Here is a 16,981-nt window from a genome sequence, read left to right on the forward strand (position 1 = left end):
TTAAAATATTCAGTAGTGGTTAATTTTTAATAGTTCTGATATATTAATTCAAAGACATTTTTCACATAGTTAAAGCACATTTCTTAGCTTTTATTTTAAGTGGTGGAGCTTCCCAATTTTGCAAATCATCCAGTTATTTCATGAAGAACTCTTTTGAAGCCCCTTACCTCTAGTTTCTCCTCATCTTCTAAACCTTCTTGCCATTTCTCAAACTCGTTCAGCCAGTTCAAGGCAGTGTTGAGTGGACACACGACCAGACCTGTCCGAAAATCCAGTTTGTCACACAGCAAGACTGTGTGGAGAAAACTTACTACCTGCAAGAGAAAAAACAAACAGAACACCAAATAAACACCAGGAAAGAAAGAGAAACGTTATCTATTCAATTATGTAATTAAATTAACAACAACAGCCTTGTTTGAATGTATTTTTTGGTTAAACAAATAGAATTTCTGGTTACATTTTCATGCAGGTGTATTTGCAGTTCATACATTCCTTACAATGTGTTCCAAGGTTGCACACATCCTTCACATACTGAGATCCTTCTTAACTGCTGAATGATTGCATAGAAAACCCTCCCTTTACATTTCACCAATCATTTTCATCAATTAAACACTTCCATCAGTAATTTTTAAGCTTTCTCCCAACCTTCATCCCAAACACAAAATAAATTCACAGTGAACTTCAGTCTTAAAGCAGTTTCTCAGGCTTTTTTCAAGGGAAATTCTCCCAGCAGGCTGTGGAAGTGTTTCCAATGATTCACCCTGCAGCCTGGCTGTGTGTTGAGGATGACAAAATCTCCTTGAGGCTGAGAAAAACCCAAAACTTTGTGGGTGTCACTCTGGGCTGCCTGTTTTGAGCAGCAGCAAACAAAACAGGACTAGAAGAGATCCCATGGCAGCTCCAGCTCTCCCACTGGAATTGGGATGTACAACACCACAAGTTCTCTCTGCATCAAATCTTGGCAACTCTGATTTAATGCAGGGATTCTAAACTGCATCACTGTGCTTGGAACACTGAGCAGCAAAGTGCTTTTAGAACAAAAGGATTTGCTGGTGGTTCTGTGTGAGATAAAACCACCCAGGAAGTCTCATGGGCAGCAAGTCCCCAATCCCTGATTTCCCTCATCTCTGCTGCCATCCTGCCCTGCAGCTGGCAAAGTCTGCAGAACTCACGGCTGGTTCAGCTCTTTTAAGAGCTAAAAACAAATGGCAACAATCCCAGAGCACAGCAGTGACTGGCACATGGACACATATGGAAAAAACAACCAGCCAGCTTCACACACCAGCCTTCAAAATCATTTATACTGATAGATGTTTCTAACTGTGGCTTCCTTTGATTTATCAAGAAGTTACAGCCAAAATTACTGTCATTAACACATCTGGATCACTATAAAAATACCTCCTGCTCTAAGCATTTCATCAGACTACATGGTGTGTAAAGTGTAGGTGGAAAAAGTCCCCCACACAACAGTTCTGCAAAGCATTGCAAATCTCCACTAAAAGGTGTGATTAACTCCTCAAGAACCACACCAGCTCAGTTTGGATCAAGTATATAAAAATACACCTTTCAAAGGTGATTTTTGAAATGTTCTGTAGAATTGCAGGCTGTCAAAATACCGTGTCTGCCACCCCCATTTCTCTAAACAAAGCACATTTTTAGATGTGCTGGAGCTGGAGATAAATCCTGCTGTGCACCAGCCCAACCACAGCTCAGCCTGAACTGCTCATACCATCAGTGACCTCAGCTCTCTGATCACCCTCAGCTCTGGGCCACTCAAAAAATCCCCACAAACTCACCAGCACCTGACTTTACACAAAGTCTGGCCTTAAAAATAAAACTCAACCAAATTTGATAAACTTGTACTTCATCAGCAGCAAATTAATTTTACAATAGTCAAGAAAATGAATCATTTAATGGAAAAAAATTAACGAGGAGGATAGAAAAACACCATTTACTTAAGATTATTCCACAGTCTTAGAAACAGGTTCCTGGAGCCTCTCCCCTGGAGCTACATTTATTTTCTTTTATCTATTTTCTGTTCTGAGTTGCAAGAGAACTACACAGCACTTGGAAATAAATTGTGTTTCTCACCTGCAATGTTTTCCCCAGGCCCATGCAGTGAGCAAGAATGCAGCCAGAGCCAGGAGATGTCTTGGTTTTTTTTACAGATTCACAGCAGCAGTCCCACATGAACTGAACACCTGAAGAAAATTATTGAAAGTTTTCTGATTAAACATTCATTTTATTGCAGTTCACCCAGTAAGAGACAGCTGTGATCACTGAGAGCATGGTAACTCTTAGGAAAGCATCTGTCAGGATAATTATTGATTCATTTCTGTTCAGTGGGGTGCATGTGGGATGATCTTTATCATGAACTTCATTATATTCACAGCTTCATTGAAGATGTGGCAACTGGGTTGGAAAATATTCCTGTAAGGATGCAGATGGCCTGATCCTGGGGACAGGGCGATGAGAAGACAAATTCTGGTTTTGCCAGTGAAGGAGTTTTTATTATTCTAATTCAGTCTGCATAAGGTGCTATGCCCCTGGAGAGAAAAAGATTCTTTTTTTTCCTTTAAACTCTTTCCTTACCATCTACTTGGTGTGGTTTCAGTCTGGTCACTATACTCCTGTGGACCTGCACTAATGGTTCTTTGGTTTCTTCATCTTCATCTAAAACCAGCTTGGTTGTGATGGGACATTTCAGAGGTGAGGCATCTTCAATCTCTATCACCTGCAAACACAAAAGGCCATCAGAGGGATATTCTCACAGGAGCAACACCCAGCATCTGAGACACTTCAGATTCACCAGAACTGCAAGTTATCATTTATTTACTAAAGAGAAACCTTCAATTCTTTACTGCATCACAACTCTGGCCCTGAAGTGAAGCAGCAGGGACCTGAAACAACTTCCTAAGGTCACAGCATCAAATAAAACCGAGTTCAAACTGCAGACAATTTGGGGCTGCACATAAGGGATTCTCAAAAATTACTCACCAAATTACATCGAGGTTGAAGTTGAACATCATCAGGAATTCAAGTTCACAGAATTTTACACAGAAACCAGACCATACCTCTCTCAATTTCTCTCTCTCCCGTTCTCTCTCTGCGATCCGTTTTCTTCTTTCTTCTTCTTCTTTAAGGGCATTTTGTGTTTCTGTTCTAAGCTTATCATCTTTAATAATCTTCCTGATCTTCTTCCTGCCTTTTCCAGGAGATTTGGAGTCATCATTGTCCTCGTTCTCAGAGTTACTCTATTAGAAATTAAGTGAAATACAAATTAGCAAGAAAATTATGGCACAGACCATGAAACCCTTCTTTCTTAGACAAGCTCCCAGAAATTCTTACACACACAGGGGAAGTTCAGCTAATGAAAAAAAAGCCTTTTTAAAAGTCTGACAAAAGAAGTGCCACCTTAACTGTAATATATTCTGAGGAATCAAAGATAAGCCCAGCTGTGCAAAGGCAGTACTGAGGGCACTGTTATCATTTGAGAGCAGCTAATAATGGTTATTAGTAAAGCACTTTTTTTGTTGTTATACTGAGGCTAAATCAGATCAGCCCCTACTTACACCACACAGGAAAAGAAACCCCAACACTACCAAAGCCTTAATCTGCAATTTCTCTCATCTACATTTAGATTAAAAATTCCATTTGCTTCAATATAATGCATTTTTATCAAGATCAAGACAGGAAAAGTTTTAGTTCAAACATAATGTTTTACCTCCACAATGGTGGCATTTTACAAAATTTTAGCCTGAACTGACATTGAGAAAAGCTTTAATTTTTTACTGTACTTTGTGCAGAAGTGTTTGAGATACTCTGAGCAGAAGAGTCAGGAAATTCCTATTTATTACTTCAAAACATGACAGAGCACCTTATTCTCATTTTCACTGGATGAATCCTCTTGAACCTTTATCCTCCTCCGTTTCTTTTTCTGTTTGTAGCTGCGCTGGTTTTCCTCTGCCTCAGCTTTTTTGGCAGATCTATTTTAAAAAAGCAAAAAGGCAATATTACTGATTAATCATAGTAATCCTCTGCCTCACTGAAAAACAATTAATTAATAATTAATTAATAAGATATGCACTCCTTTTGTGCAATTAGGGCTGAATTTAGAAATTCTTTCCTGCTCAGCCCACTGGACACCCAAAGCAATGAGAAAACCCTACAGAACCTTAGAAATATAAAGCACTAATTTTATACTGCGATCCACCAGCTGACAGTGATGTATTTGGCATTAAAATGTCCATTTTTTTGTTGATTTTTTTTTTTTTGTACTGGCTCATCAAATTGTTGTACAAATTCAAAATTCCCCACATTTGCTGCATAAGAAATTAATACTCTATAATTCCTACAGACAAATATCATCAAGGGTTTTAAGAACTGCTCCAAAGTGCTTTAACTTTGACCATCTCCCTGCACAAAGTGCACCATTAAAACCCCAAATAAACCCAGGGTAAGCACAGCTCAGCTTTGCCCATACCTTGTCCTTGGCCTTTGGTCATCCTCAGACTCAGTGACCTCCTCACTCACGGCAGACTCGTGGAACTCGGAGTCATTGGAGTCGTCACTGCTCACTGCAACAGAAAGCAGCGTTTGTTCCATGGTGAGCACCAGGGCAGAGGCAGCAGCTCCTCCCTGCACAGCAAATCTCTAGCACTGCCAGCGTTCACTTCACACCACGTGGGGATAAACTGGTTTATACTGGGATGAACTGGGAGCGACAGGGGGATACCAGTTTATACTGGGAATGAACTGAGGGAATTGGGAATGGACTGGGATGGAGTTGGAGGTGAACTGGGAGGGACTGGGAGGGAATTGGGAGAGGAATTGGGAGAGGAATGGAAGGGACTGGGTTATACTGGTTTATACTGGGCGAGACTGGGATGGACTGGGATGATACTGGGATAAACTGGGTTATACTGGGAGACCCTGGGAATGGACTGGGAGGGAATTGGGAGAGGAATTGGGAGAGGAATGGAAGGGAGTGGGTTACACTGGTTGAGACTGGGATGGACTGGGATGATACTGGGATAAACTGGGTTACACTGGGAGACCCTGGGAATGGACTGGGAGGGACTGGTTTATACTGGGAAGGAACTGGGAGAAAACTGGGATTTACTGGTTTACACTGGGAGGGAACTGGGAGAGGAATGGAAGGGACTAGGTTATACTAGGCGAGACTGGGATGATACTGGGATAAACTGGGTTATACTGGGAGACCCTGGGAATGGACTGGGAGGGATTTGGAATGGACTGGGAGGGACTGGTTTATACTGGGAAGGAACTGGGAGAAAACTGGGATTTACTGGTTTACACTGGGAGGGAACTGGGACAAACTGGGATGGACTGGGAGGGAACTGGGAGGGAATTGGGAGAGGAATGGAAGGGACTGGGTTATACTGGTTTATACTGGGCGAGACTGGGATGGACTGGGATGGACTGGGAGGGAATTGGGAGAGGAATGGAAGGGACTGGGTTATACTGGTTTATACTGGGCGAGACTGGGATGGACTGGGATGATACTGGGATAAACTGGGTTATACTGGGAGACCCTGGGAATGGACTGGGAGGGACTGGTTTATACTGGGAAGGAACTGGGAGAAAACTGGGATTTACTGGTTTACACTGGGAGGGAACTGGGAGAGGAATGGAAGGGACTGGGTTATACTGGGTGAGACTGGGATGATACTGGGATAAACTGGGTTATACTGGGAGACCCTGGGAATGGACTGGGAGGGAACTGGGAGGGATTTGGAATGGACTGGGAGGGACTGGTTTATACTGGGAAGGAACTGGGAGAAAACTGGGATTTACTGGTTTACACTGGGAGGGAACTGGGACAAACTGGGAATGGAATTGGGTGTGGCTTAAATGGCTCCAGGTGTGGGCGGAGCAAAAATGGGCGTGGCCTAAATAAGGTGTGCGAAAAGTGGGCGTGGCCTAAGAGATTGTGGGTGTGATTTCTGGGGCACAGAGAAGGAAAAGTTCAAATTTAAGCACCAGCTGAGGCCTGGTGGGTGGCTCACTGTGCCTCAAGCCTTGAGGTCCTTATGCATGAACATCTACATTTATTTTAGGAGCAAATGGAAGAGAGCATTAAATGATGGAGACCTGTGGGGAACAGTATGGAACCTCAAAGGGGATTTTTAGTTAAACAGAAGATTTTGTTTCAAATGCTTTACATGTCATTTTATAACCATACTTGGAGAAAAGGGCTCTTATTTACACACAAAATATAAAATTGCATCACTACATTTATGGCTTGGCATTTCTTCAGGTAGTGCAAGCTCAAAACTGCCTCAAAAAGCAATTAAAATACACCTAAAAGAGCAGCATTAACAAGAATCTCCCAGCCACTTTGAGGAGCTATTCCTGGCATTTTTAGGTAATGAAGACACCAGTGTGGTATTTAACACCTAGAATGTCAGCCTGACCTTGAACACAGTGGAAAGTTTAATTGTTTAATGAATGACAAGGTTTAAAACATGAGCTGTTCTACATAAATGGGGAATGGTAACATTAATAACATAGGGCTAAAAAGGGCAAACTGAAATCAAATATATTGTTGTGTTTGAGGGCAGTCAAGTTCAAAGGCTTCCACTGAAGAACCCTAAGATGAATTTACAGTTATTCCTCCTGCATGAAATGCTGTAGGTAGGGCTTGAATCCTATAAGGGAGGAAAAACATAAATATCCAAGTAGATAAAAATTAGAGTTTTCACAGAGGAAAATTCTAAACAAATCACATTGCATCCTTTATTTTGTGGAAGACCCCAAAAGCTGGCTGCCATTAGTGCAACCCAGATGAGGGAAGTTCAGTGCAGCTTTCCTGGCCAGGAAACAGCCCCAGGCTCTTTGTTCCTGCCTGCAACAATGCAGGGCTCCTTTCACAGTGCCCTCTGCTGCTCAGCTCCAGCCTGCACTGCAATTCCAGCCCTGACACACTCCTCAGGCACTGCTGCCTCTCCAAGAGAGAAATTACATAAAGGACAGGACTGATTTTCCCAAATTCAGACATCCTGGCCTTGCCTCTGCTGTTTAGGATGGATATTCTAAGATACCACAGGATTAATCCAATTCAAAGGACACAGCAAGTGGTGAGAACTGCTCTTGGATTTGACATTTCAAAGAAAACCATTTATCAAACAAAGATAAGGCAATGCTAGATTTCATATACAATGAAATTTAGACAGGGGATTTTAAAATCACAAATACTGAGATCTCCATTCTGACAAGCTCTGGATTTTACAGAAGCAAGTACTTTTTATGACCAAAAAAAAAAAGGATGTGGATTATGTACCTTTCCTTCTATTTCTGCGCTTCCCCCCTTCTTTTTTGTCTTTTGGTTTCACCACCTTCTTTTCTTCTCCAGACTCCCCATCACTCACAGTGAGCTTCTGCCTCAGCAGCCTGTGTCTGTATCTGGGCTTCTTGGATGTTTCTTCCTCCTCTGAGTCTGAATCCTCAGAATTATCTTCTTCCTTTTCTGCCTTCTTCTCTTCCTTTTCCTTCTCTCCTGTCACACACGAGAGTCAGTACCACATGCGTACCAGTCACTTTCTTATCTTATAAGAATTAAAATCTGAATTAATTTAGGCTAAATCCTGTGCTTTTCCAGGGAATCACAAGCACCAACACACCAATTTCCTCCAATGTTTAGTTTTTCCCACTGCCTGAATGCTTGGAATGCCTGTTGCAATGGCTGTGTTAGCCAAACCTCTCCTGTGCAGGACTTACTGTTCTGTACAGGTAATAACTCCTCACAAACCCCTGGGACTTCTTAATTACAAAACCCAGATTATGACAAAAAAATAAACATAGAGAAGACTAAAAGAGATGATAATCCTCATGTATGACAAAAAAATAAACATAGAGAAGACTAAAAGAGATGATAATCCTCATGACCCTGCACATTGGCCTCTATGTGACAACTACACATCGAAATCAGTAATATTTTTTGCTGAAAACTTTAACAATCATCATTTTCCCAAGTGACCCCTGAAATCATGACAGGTGCCACAGCACCACTTTTTCCCAGATGCTTTTTGGTGCTTACCATCATCTGCTGTGCTCTCAGTTTGCTTTGTGGGTTTCTTCTTTCCTTCCTCTGGCTGCTCATCTGAAGACGTATCCTCATCAGAGGAAAGATTGGCTTTGATTTCTTCTAAAAGCATTTTCTTGGCAATTCTTTGAAGTAAAACAGAAAACACTATTTATTCCATTGTTCAGGTAAATGTATGAATGACAAGTGTAACCCTACACCATTCAGAACTTCAAAAAAAGGGCTGAAAGCTGAACAAAAAAAAAAGACGCGTGATGAAAAGTCATTGTGGCAAGACAGGATCTATCAGCAAAAATCTCACATTAATGAAATGTGTTGACTTGCTTTTAGAAAGCAGGTTTGTAATAAAGCTTCTTAAAAAGAGAAGTTTCCTGCTTTACAGCAGACTTGAAATGGTTATAAAATGCACAGATTTAGAGATTTCATTTTATTTATGGTCTAGCTGGATAACTAACCACAAGCACTTGCCTTACAGCAGCCCTTGCAAAAACCCTTCTGTGTTTACACCCAAAAAGTCTGACCAACACTACAGGACCTGAATTTCAGATAAAAATCATCATCTTATTTCCTGCTCCACAAACTGTCCACTCAGCTTCCCTTGGTTTCACTGCAGAACAAGAACAAGCTAATGCACAAGTGACTATGGAAAAATGATTTCTTTACATGCACTTGCAACATAAAAATCTTCTGAGTCCACCCAAGGCAGCTATGTAAAAAGCACAGAAAACAGTGGAATTAGAAGTACTTGTACTTCCAGGGGGAAAAAAATAAACCAGGTTTTTCTCATATAAATATCAGGAATACTACATTTTCATTCTCCATTTTCACTGAAATATGTGTTTTCTAGGTGAAACCTCACGTGTCTTGCCTTTTGGGAGAATCAAGGCCTGCTGTGTGCACACAGCTCACTCACAACAGCTCAAAGCCATGGAACTGAACCACGATCCAGGCAATGGAACAGGGATCTCTCAACCAAACCTCCTGTACAACAGAAAACTGAGCTGTTGCTTCTATGGAGCACCATAAAATAGGCTTTCAATAATCAGTATTTCATTTTCCAGCCTGCAGTGTGTCCCTAAAACACAATCATTTTTCAAAGGGACTCTTCCCAAGCTATCTTTCCTGACACTCCACGCAGTATTTTCTAATTTTTGAGCAACAGTGCAGTTTTAAAAAACGCTCTCACACTAATTTATATTCAGTTATTATTAAAAGATGGAAGCAAAATAGTTTAATAAACATTTCAGATTGCTCAGTGAGCCAGACCATCCATCAGCATCCAAAACACTCCCTCCCCCTCTCTCTTGAGAAGAAAAAGCTGATTAAAACTTTACCAAGCAGTGCCCTTGGAGAACTTTAATTCCACATCTATCAAGAAATCACAGCATGAACCCAAAGAAAACTTACTAAAGTCCACAGATAAGTAACATCCTCTTCCAAACGCTTTTTGCATTAGGTCCTCCCAGAGGATTTTTGGAAAAGGGATTTTAGGGTTTGGTTAAATGCTGATTTTTTAAAAACCCAGCAGACCATGTGTAACAGCAGCAGAAATAAACAGCTCCTCATATAAGAAACTCAGACTGTATTTCTTCCATCTCTTAATGGTCAGAATTTTTCTTCAAAATAAAACTGCTTGGGATGTCACAGGCTGGCTTCCCTTTAACAGCTTTTAACCTAAACTATTAACCTGGACTCCTACTCCACAAAATGCAGAGAGCAGTGGTCTGGCTACTTTTCTTGTTTCATAAAAACCCAGAGTTTTGGAAGAGGAAAAATCTAAAAGATCTGATAAAAACATTGAAATTGAATCCTGGAAGTCCTGCCTTTGACTTATTTTGGCAAGTGCATTAGCAAGGTTAACACAGCTTGTGCATGGCAATACTTACCTCTACACAAGTCACCTTTAAAAGGCTGACTGTGGTTCTTAGCAAAACCAAACCTTCATTTTAATTTGTTCTTTAATGACGTATCTATTTTTTAAGAGCTATAGGAAACAGCAAATGTATCTAACACCTAAAAACACCATGCACAAAATCTACCATCCATAAAGAAACAATGCTCTCATTTTCCTATTAAACACCAGCATAACCAACAACCAGACTGGGTAAACTGATTGGTTTCTAATTATTTATAATAATACTGATTAAGAAGTTATTGCTATGATAGAAAATAAGTTCTGGTTTTTATCTAGGATAAACACTTAACCACTTGCAACCAAACTGAGTTGGGACTGTTTGTCAGTGAGAAAAGCTGCATTTTCTTCAATGCATTTACTGGTGTGAATTTAGGCCAGAAAAGTGAGACATTATTAAGATGTTCAGGATTTCAAAGAAGCCCATTTTTAATTAACTACACATCTGATAGGAATGGTAAGTGTAAGCAACATGAGACCCAAGGAGATCAGGCCTTGTAAATGCATGTTGACAAATGACTGATGTAACAAATGGTTCACATGAATTATTATAAACTGAGCACAGGACTCCTGAAGCTGGGTTTAAATTAAACCACAAGAGATGTTGACCAGGATAACACATCATATTTCTATTTTATGATAAAACCCATTTAAAGTCACCAGGTTTCTCAGCTAAGAAACCTCAAATAATAGTTTTAACATTTTATATTTGCATTAATAGCAGCAAAAAAACCCCAAGCTATGATAGTGTGAAATTTCCCTCACTCATATTCTTCCAGAGAAAACCATGGAAATCAAAAGGGACTGTAATATTTCCTCAGGTCAAGGACATAAAAGATTCTTGGCCATTCAGATGTAACAGTTGAGCACCAGCAATGGATTCAATTAAGAGGCACAGAGAGCCATATGACCTCCAGCACAGGGTTCCAGGCAGTAAAAAATAAAGCAAAAAATAAAATAAAATTTTAAAATCCCTGCATTTTACTCTTTCCTGCACTGATCTGCTGAGACCTTGAGCATGTCATGTTGCCCCACTCATCTGATCTAAACTTATGGTGCCATTTGGATGAAGGGACTCTCCCAGCACACATTTAGCCAGTGCCTCACACAGTGGGGCTGCAGCCTCAAGCAGGACACACAAAACCAACTCTAGAACAAAATAACAGCACATATGCACAGCTTTGTATCAACTGGGATTTAGAGATATTTCCCATTTGTAAGAACAGCCCCAGCAGAATACACTTCTAAACAATGAACTGATGACTATGGATTTTTAAGTCGTGCTAAAAGAAAAGAGTTTTCACAAGAGACAGACTGGAAATTACCCAGGGGTTCTTGGTTACCCTGCAGGATGACTTTAAGAGCTCCTTCAGACCTTGCAGCAGAACTGGAACAGCAGGTGCAGCCTCTCATGGTGTGCAGTTAATTTGCACCATTCTTGTTCAAGAATTTTGCAGTGCCAATACAATGGTTGATTGTTCAAAACCTTGGTGAGACAATGCTACCACTGTAAAAATCTTTTTTCTTAAAAAGCCATGATTTTAAATTTTAGTTCACCATTGTGATGTTTTATTACCAATTAGATTCCATCAACTCACACTCAGTGTTCATAAATACCTACTAATCATATGTAGAAATAAGGTTGCCTGACACAAGCCCTTGGGTGGGGGAGCAAGGTGGGATGTTGGCTAATAAAAGCCACCAGAATTCCAGTTAGAGCATTACTGGCTTAAATGGGCCTTCAGGATACTACTAGGAAACTCAGAACCCTTTAAAATATATTTCAAGACATTAATATTTGGATGAAATGTCATACATGTCTAAAAAAATGAGTGAAAACTGCCAAACACCTTTTGCTATAAATACTGTGCTGTCTTTGTTGGGAGAGGCTGATTTTCAAGCTGTCAGAGTTGGATTAAATTAAATGCTTGGACAAGAAAAACGTTTTACAAAAATTTATTGTAACCATCAAATACTTAAAGGCATTCTGCATTTAATACACTATTAACTTCTTAATAAACAGAACTACTGCAAACATATCAAACAGTACCATTGAAAAGATCAGAAGGACCAATAATAAGTTACACAACAGAAGATGAAAGCATACAGCACTGTATAGCATAGTATGACCCACTTGGATATTGCATTTTGGCAAAAAGATGATTTCAAGGCTATTAATATTCATGTCATGCACATCCTCAGGTATGCAAATAACAGAACATCTAAACTAGAGACTTGCAAACAGGAGAGTTCCCACACTACAAACACCCAGCAGGTACTAGGTACCCTCTTTGGCCTGGAAGAAAATAGGCAACTTCTCTGAATCAGTAGGTAAACTATTGAAACACTTGGTGTTGAGTAAACAGAAGAACAAGTTTTTAACTTCTCAAAATTTGTTCCATCTTTTTTACAGTTTATAGCTCTGATTGTGGTGCCAAGTACAACACATGAAGAAGGTAAAGTCAGACTGCATTACCAGGTAACATGTCTGAAGGTTGACAACACTGTTTATTGACAAAATACCTCCCCATCTCATATATAGATGTTCAAAAGGTCCTCTAAATTAAAACTTAACAAAGAGGCAGCTTTAAAACAAAGTACAGAAACTGATTTTTAAAGCCCGAATTTATATTTCTGTTTGTTATTAATTAGGCTCATTTATTTCCCAATATAGCTCTTAAGCTAAATAATGATTGAGTTCTGTCAGAAACGTTTGTGCAGTAAATACTGAACTTCTGACAAAAGTGTATTGGTTTAGTTATCAACCAGAATCTCACAACAACAAAAAAAAAAAAGAAAAAAGAAAAAGAAAAAAATGAATTAAAACAGGACTGAAATTAAAGCATGATTTTTAAAAAATCTTGTTATATCAAAGTTTACATGTTCTGCTTATGACCCTGTGCTGTCAAGTCCCTACAAAGCATCTTTCTTTAAAGAGCTGAATTACTGGGTTAAATTTGATGACTGAAAACACACAAGAACGAATTCAGCAGCAGCATTGTGCTGCCAGACTGAGGTCCGTAAAGGAGATAAAACAGTGTTTGTAAAATTTACTTCAGCCACATCTCAAAACATACAACTCTGTGAAACAAGGATTCCATATTCTAAACTAGTAAGGCTCAGAAGCAGAAAAAGACTCCACCAGCAACTGGTCCCACACATGCTACATGGCCAAAACAACAACAAAAAAATCAGTTTCTGAAACACTGTATAAAAATTTGTTGAGCAGCTCTTCAGTCTAACTACAGTAATCACTTCCAAAAAGAACCTGTGGCTCGAGTCGAGTGACACTTCATGTTGTGCATTTAGGAAATGAAGCTTTTACATTTCTAGCCAGGCTGATTTTGATAGCTACAATGGTACTGGTAAAATATGACACGTCTTAGCTAACTGTATCTTACAGTGATTCTTTTTTTATTCAATTCCAAACTGAAGCAATACATATAAGCCACAATTCTGAAAATATCTATGCAAAGACTTAAAATATATAATTAGTCTCTGATACCAATTGAGCCTATGCACAGTGCTTGTAGAATCATGGCCTTAACTCACATTAGTCACTTCAGGTGCTTTTTAGTGGATTAAAACTCAGTTAAATTAACAGCTGAAAATATCTAATATGGTTTTCCCCACATTTGTGCTTTCTCTTTATTGAGAAAAGGCGTTTCAATTAGAAAAGCATATTAAGCAACAGTAATAACCAAATTCATTCTGAAAATATTGCAGCGCTGCATACTGCACAGATGCAAACTGTCCCCTTCTACTCCCCACAACTAGCTGAAATTCACATTTAGCAGCAGCAGCAGCCTCTGCCCTGCCTGCCAGCCCCCTGTTCCCACTGGGACCGCAGCGCTTTGGGATCGCCCCCAGCCAGGTGTGTCAGCTACCACCTCTAGACATTGCCTTTGCACACCTGGCTCTACCACCTCTAAACGTTTGCTTTGCATTCCTGGCTCTGGGCCTCTGTTTTCTGGCCCCGTGTTCACACTTGCAGGAGGCCTGTGAGCGAGTCTTTACCGGGCAGGCAGCCGTGCTTTTTACCACCTGCTTGCTCCTCCGTTGCGCCGGCTCGCGCCCACGCCTAGGCTGTGCTCTAATCGTTTTTATGTCCTTATGCAGGGTATCATACCTATTCTCAGGGTCGTCATCATCATCATCTTCCTCCTCCTCCATTGGGATAGTCCTTGATAGAGCATCTCCTTCATCTCCTGAAAGAAAAGCCCAACAGAAAACATTTAGTAAGCGTAAATGATAACAACGATACAACGAAACAACGATAAACAAGACGTGACAGCACAATATGAATTGCATTTCTATCAACTCAATATCAACTCAATGTTTTCAAATCCCCATTTGAAAACAGCTTGGTGATACCACTTCTCTACCAGTTACCTGTCTTGACAAATAGAAATAAATCTTTCTGGTGTTGTTTGCACAGGTCTCAGGATGAGGGAAGAGATGAGAATCTTGACTCTATATTTCAGAAGGCTGATTTATTATTTTATGATATATATTATATTATATTTTAAAAAATTATATATTAAAACTGTGTTGGGAATTTAGCTGCTAAGGACTGGAAAAGTACAAAACTGTGGCTAATTCTAAGTCCTGCACCTGCACAGATAGCAGTGTCCTTGGGCCTAGCTGTGGTAGGATAACAAACAGTGAAAGAGGCATGAGAAAAGAGAGATGGAACCCCTAAGGAATGAGGAAGAGTTCATGGTATAGTTTAACCAATAGATTGCTTGGCTTACAGAATATTCATAAGCTTATTACTCGCTGTATAAGTGTCTGATGCTCTCTTCAATAAACTGGAATTTGCTTATCACTCATATTGAGTGTCTGAGTCTCCCCTCACCGACAAATGGCTCGTCCCCGACAAAGGCCCACATTTCTCTGTGACAAAACTGTACTAAAAGAATAAAGGATTTCATCAGAAGGCTTGCAAGGAATAGAAAGGAATGATAACAAAAGCTCATGACTCTTAGAGCCTGAGCCAGTTGACTGTGATTGGCCATTAATTAGAAACAACCAACATGGACCAATCCCAGATGCACCTGTTGCATTCCACAGCAGCAGATAATTATTGTTTTTATTTTCCTTTGAGGCTTCTCAGCTTCTCAGGAGAAAAATCCTGGCAAAAGGATTTTTCAGAAAATATCATGGCAACAAATCTTGGTTTTTTTCAGTTTTGCTCATACTACCTGCAACTTGTTCCTAATTACATACTGCAAATTTGGGATTTTACACGTAAACATAAGAGACTAAATACTGTACTCAGGAATCAGAAATAAGTTCCCTTAGAAGTTATTTGCTGTGTCAGAAGCTCCATGAGTGAGTTTGTGCAAACTGAAAGGAAGGCACAGCAAACACAGGACCGAACTGCATCCCAAGCCCTTGGGTTGCCCTGCTGCCAGGAGGGAAGCTCTGGAGAAACACCAACCCTCCCTATTTTTGCTTTCACACTCTGAATGTGTGTGAAGAGTTGTATTTTGAGAATTCCACATGCCATCCTTACTGCAAATATCCAAACTCAGCTGCACTACATGGCACTGTCTCATGTACAAAGGACATGGAGACCAACAGTGTGGGACGTGTGACAGAGGAGGAACAGCACAGTGGGAATCCTGCCCTGGAGCTCCTCTGCACTCTCCTGGCTGGACTGAGAAATCTGCAGTGTTTCCAGCACATTCCAGGCCTCTCCCCTTGCTTTTCTCTCTTTTTCATCTTGCATGCAAGTCAGACAAATCTGCTAGATAGTGAAATTAAGGGAAAGAAACCTTGCAGTCCTAATGAGCTGAGATCCCCTCATTCATAATTTCTGTTTATTTTCTACCTGTGGGGACTGGAGGACTGGACTACAACCAGGCTGCAAGGGGCACACTCCAAGGTGATCACAGAAAGTGCCTCATGTAGATAAATAAAAGTATCCTGTTGGTTAAACCAGAGCCTGAGTCTCATTCAATGATCAATCTGCAATACACAGCTTATTCAGACACAGAGCAGGCTCCTTTATGTTACTAATTCACCTATTAAACCAAAAGCAAACTGCAAAGGCCCCATTCTCCTCTGAAAACACACTAATATAGGCATAATTTCACAGAATCACATTATAACTGAAGCTGAGATATCTGGATATGCTCTACTTCAACTCCATCCTCAAAGCAAAGATCACTCCAAAGTCAGGTCAGTTACTTGAGGGACTGGGCCAGTCAAGTTTTGAGCATTTCCAAGGACAAAGATTCTGAACTTCAAGAGGGCAACCAGTTCCAAGCTTTGACCCTGCTCAGTGTAAGAATACTCCAGTATCTCCATCAGTTTGCCTTGCTAAATGCTGTATCATCAATGCATCCTTTGGGCACACATCCAGCTCAGCCCCCCTAAAACTGCCCATGAGGTGATTTGCTGTCAGAAATTCAGACACCCCATTTTTAGCATTCTGTCTGCAGTCTAAACCAAGCCTCTTCTCTCTCAGTCTGACTCTCCTGTCAATGATGCCACACCACAATCCTGTTCAGTTTGTACCCTGCTATCCATCTCTCCAATAATGACCCAATTTTCTCATTGTGACCTGCAAATGAAACAGCTCCCAGTGCCTCAGACACCTTCTGATAAATTAAAATCACCTTTCTCCTCTTGGGCCATTTCAATGCCAAGTCCATGAACTGTACATGAACAACTCTGTTTTTAAGGCATTTTTCACTGATGGTGAAAACTGTGGTGCTGAAAACTGAGTGCCAGAAATTACCTGTCTGTAGAGAGTTTTAATGGCTGTGGCAGTGACCACATGCAAAAATAGAATTAGTTACTATGCAAACCATGAATTATCTGCAGTCTCCCCCAGCAGTGACATCACTGGGGAAAACATTGATAAGGCAGCACTCATGGAAAAGCCCTACAAGTTCCAATATTATCTGCACAGAGACACAACATACAAAAACAACAGCAGATTTTTAAGTAGCTGGTCTAAGCCTCCATGGCTCTTGTGAGGCATAAAAATCATT

The 16,981-nt window shown here is 40.4% G+C and overlaps 1 protein-coding gene across 3 annotated transcripts in view; it reads right to left on the bottom strand.

Annotated features, from left to right (window-relative positions):
- The window catches only part of ATRX (ATRX chromatin remodeler), a 68,976-nt gene that overhangs the window by 23,870 nt on the left and 28,125 nt on the right, over positions 1–16,981 (bottom strand). For all 3 annotated transcript variants that reach the window (XM_074551591.1, XM_074551590.1, XM_074551589.1), the window contains 9 exons: positions 14,107–14,185; positions 8,060–8,190; positions 7,304–7,519; positions 4,484–4,577; positions 3,878–3,986; positions 3,075–3,254; positions 2,593–2,734; positions 2,092–2,201; positions 168–314 (listed from right to left, as the gene is read on the bottom strand). In XM_074551591.1, the coding sequence (XP_074407692.1) occupies positions 168–314; positions 2,092–2,201; positions 2,593–2,734; positions 3,075–3,254; positions 3,878–3,986; positions 4,484–4,577; positions 7,304–7,519; positions 8,060–8,190; positions 14,107–14,185 (1,208 nt within the window). The remainder of the gene's footprint in view (positions 1–167; positions 315–2,091; positions 2,202–2,592; positions 2,735–3,074; positions 3,255–3,877; positions 3,987–4,483; positions 4,578–7,303; positions 7,520–8,059; positions 8,191–14,106; positions 14,186–16,981) is intronic.

The sequence above is a fragment of the Zonotrichia albicollis genome, chromosome 14 (assembly GCF_047830755.1).
Source record: "Zonotrichia albicollis isolate bZonAlb1 chromosome 14, bZonAlb1.hap1, whole genome shotgun sequence".
Lineage (NCBI taxonomy): Eukaryota > Metazoa > Chordata > Aves > Passeriformes > Passerellidae > Zonotrichia > Zonotrichia albicollis.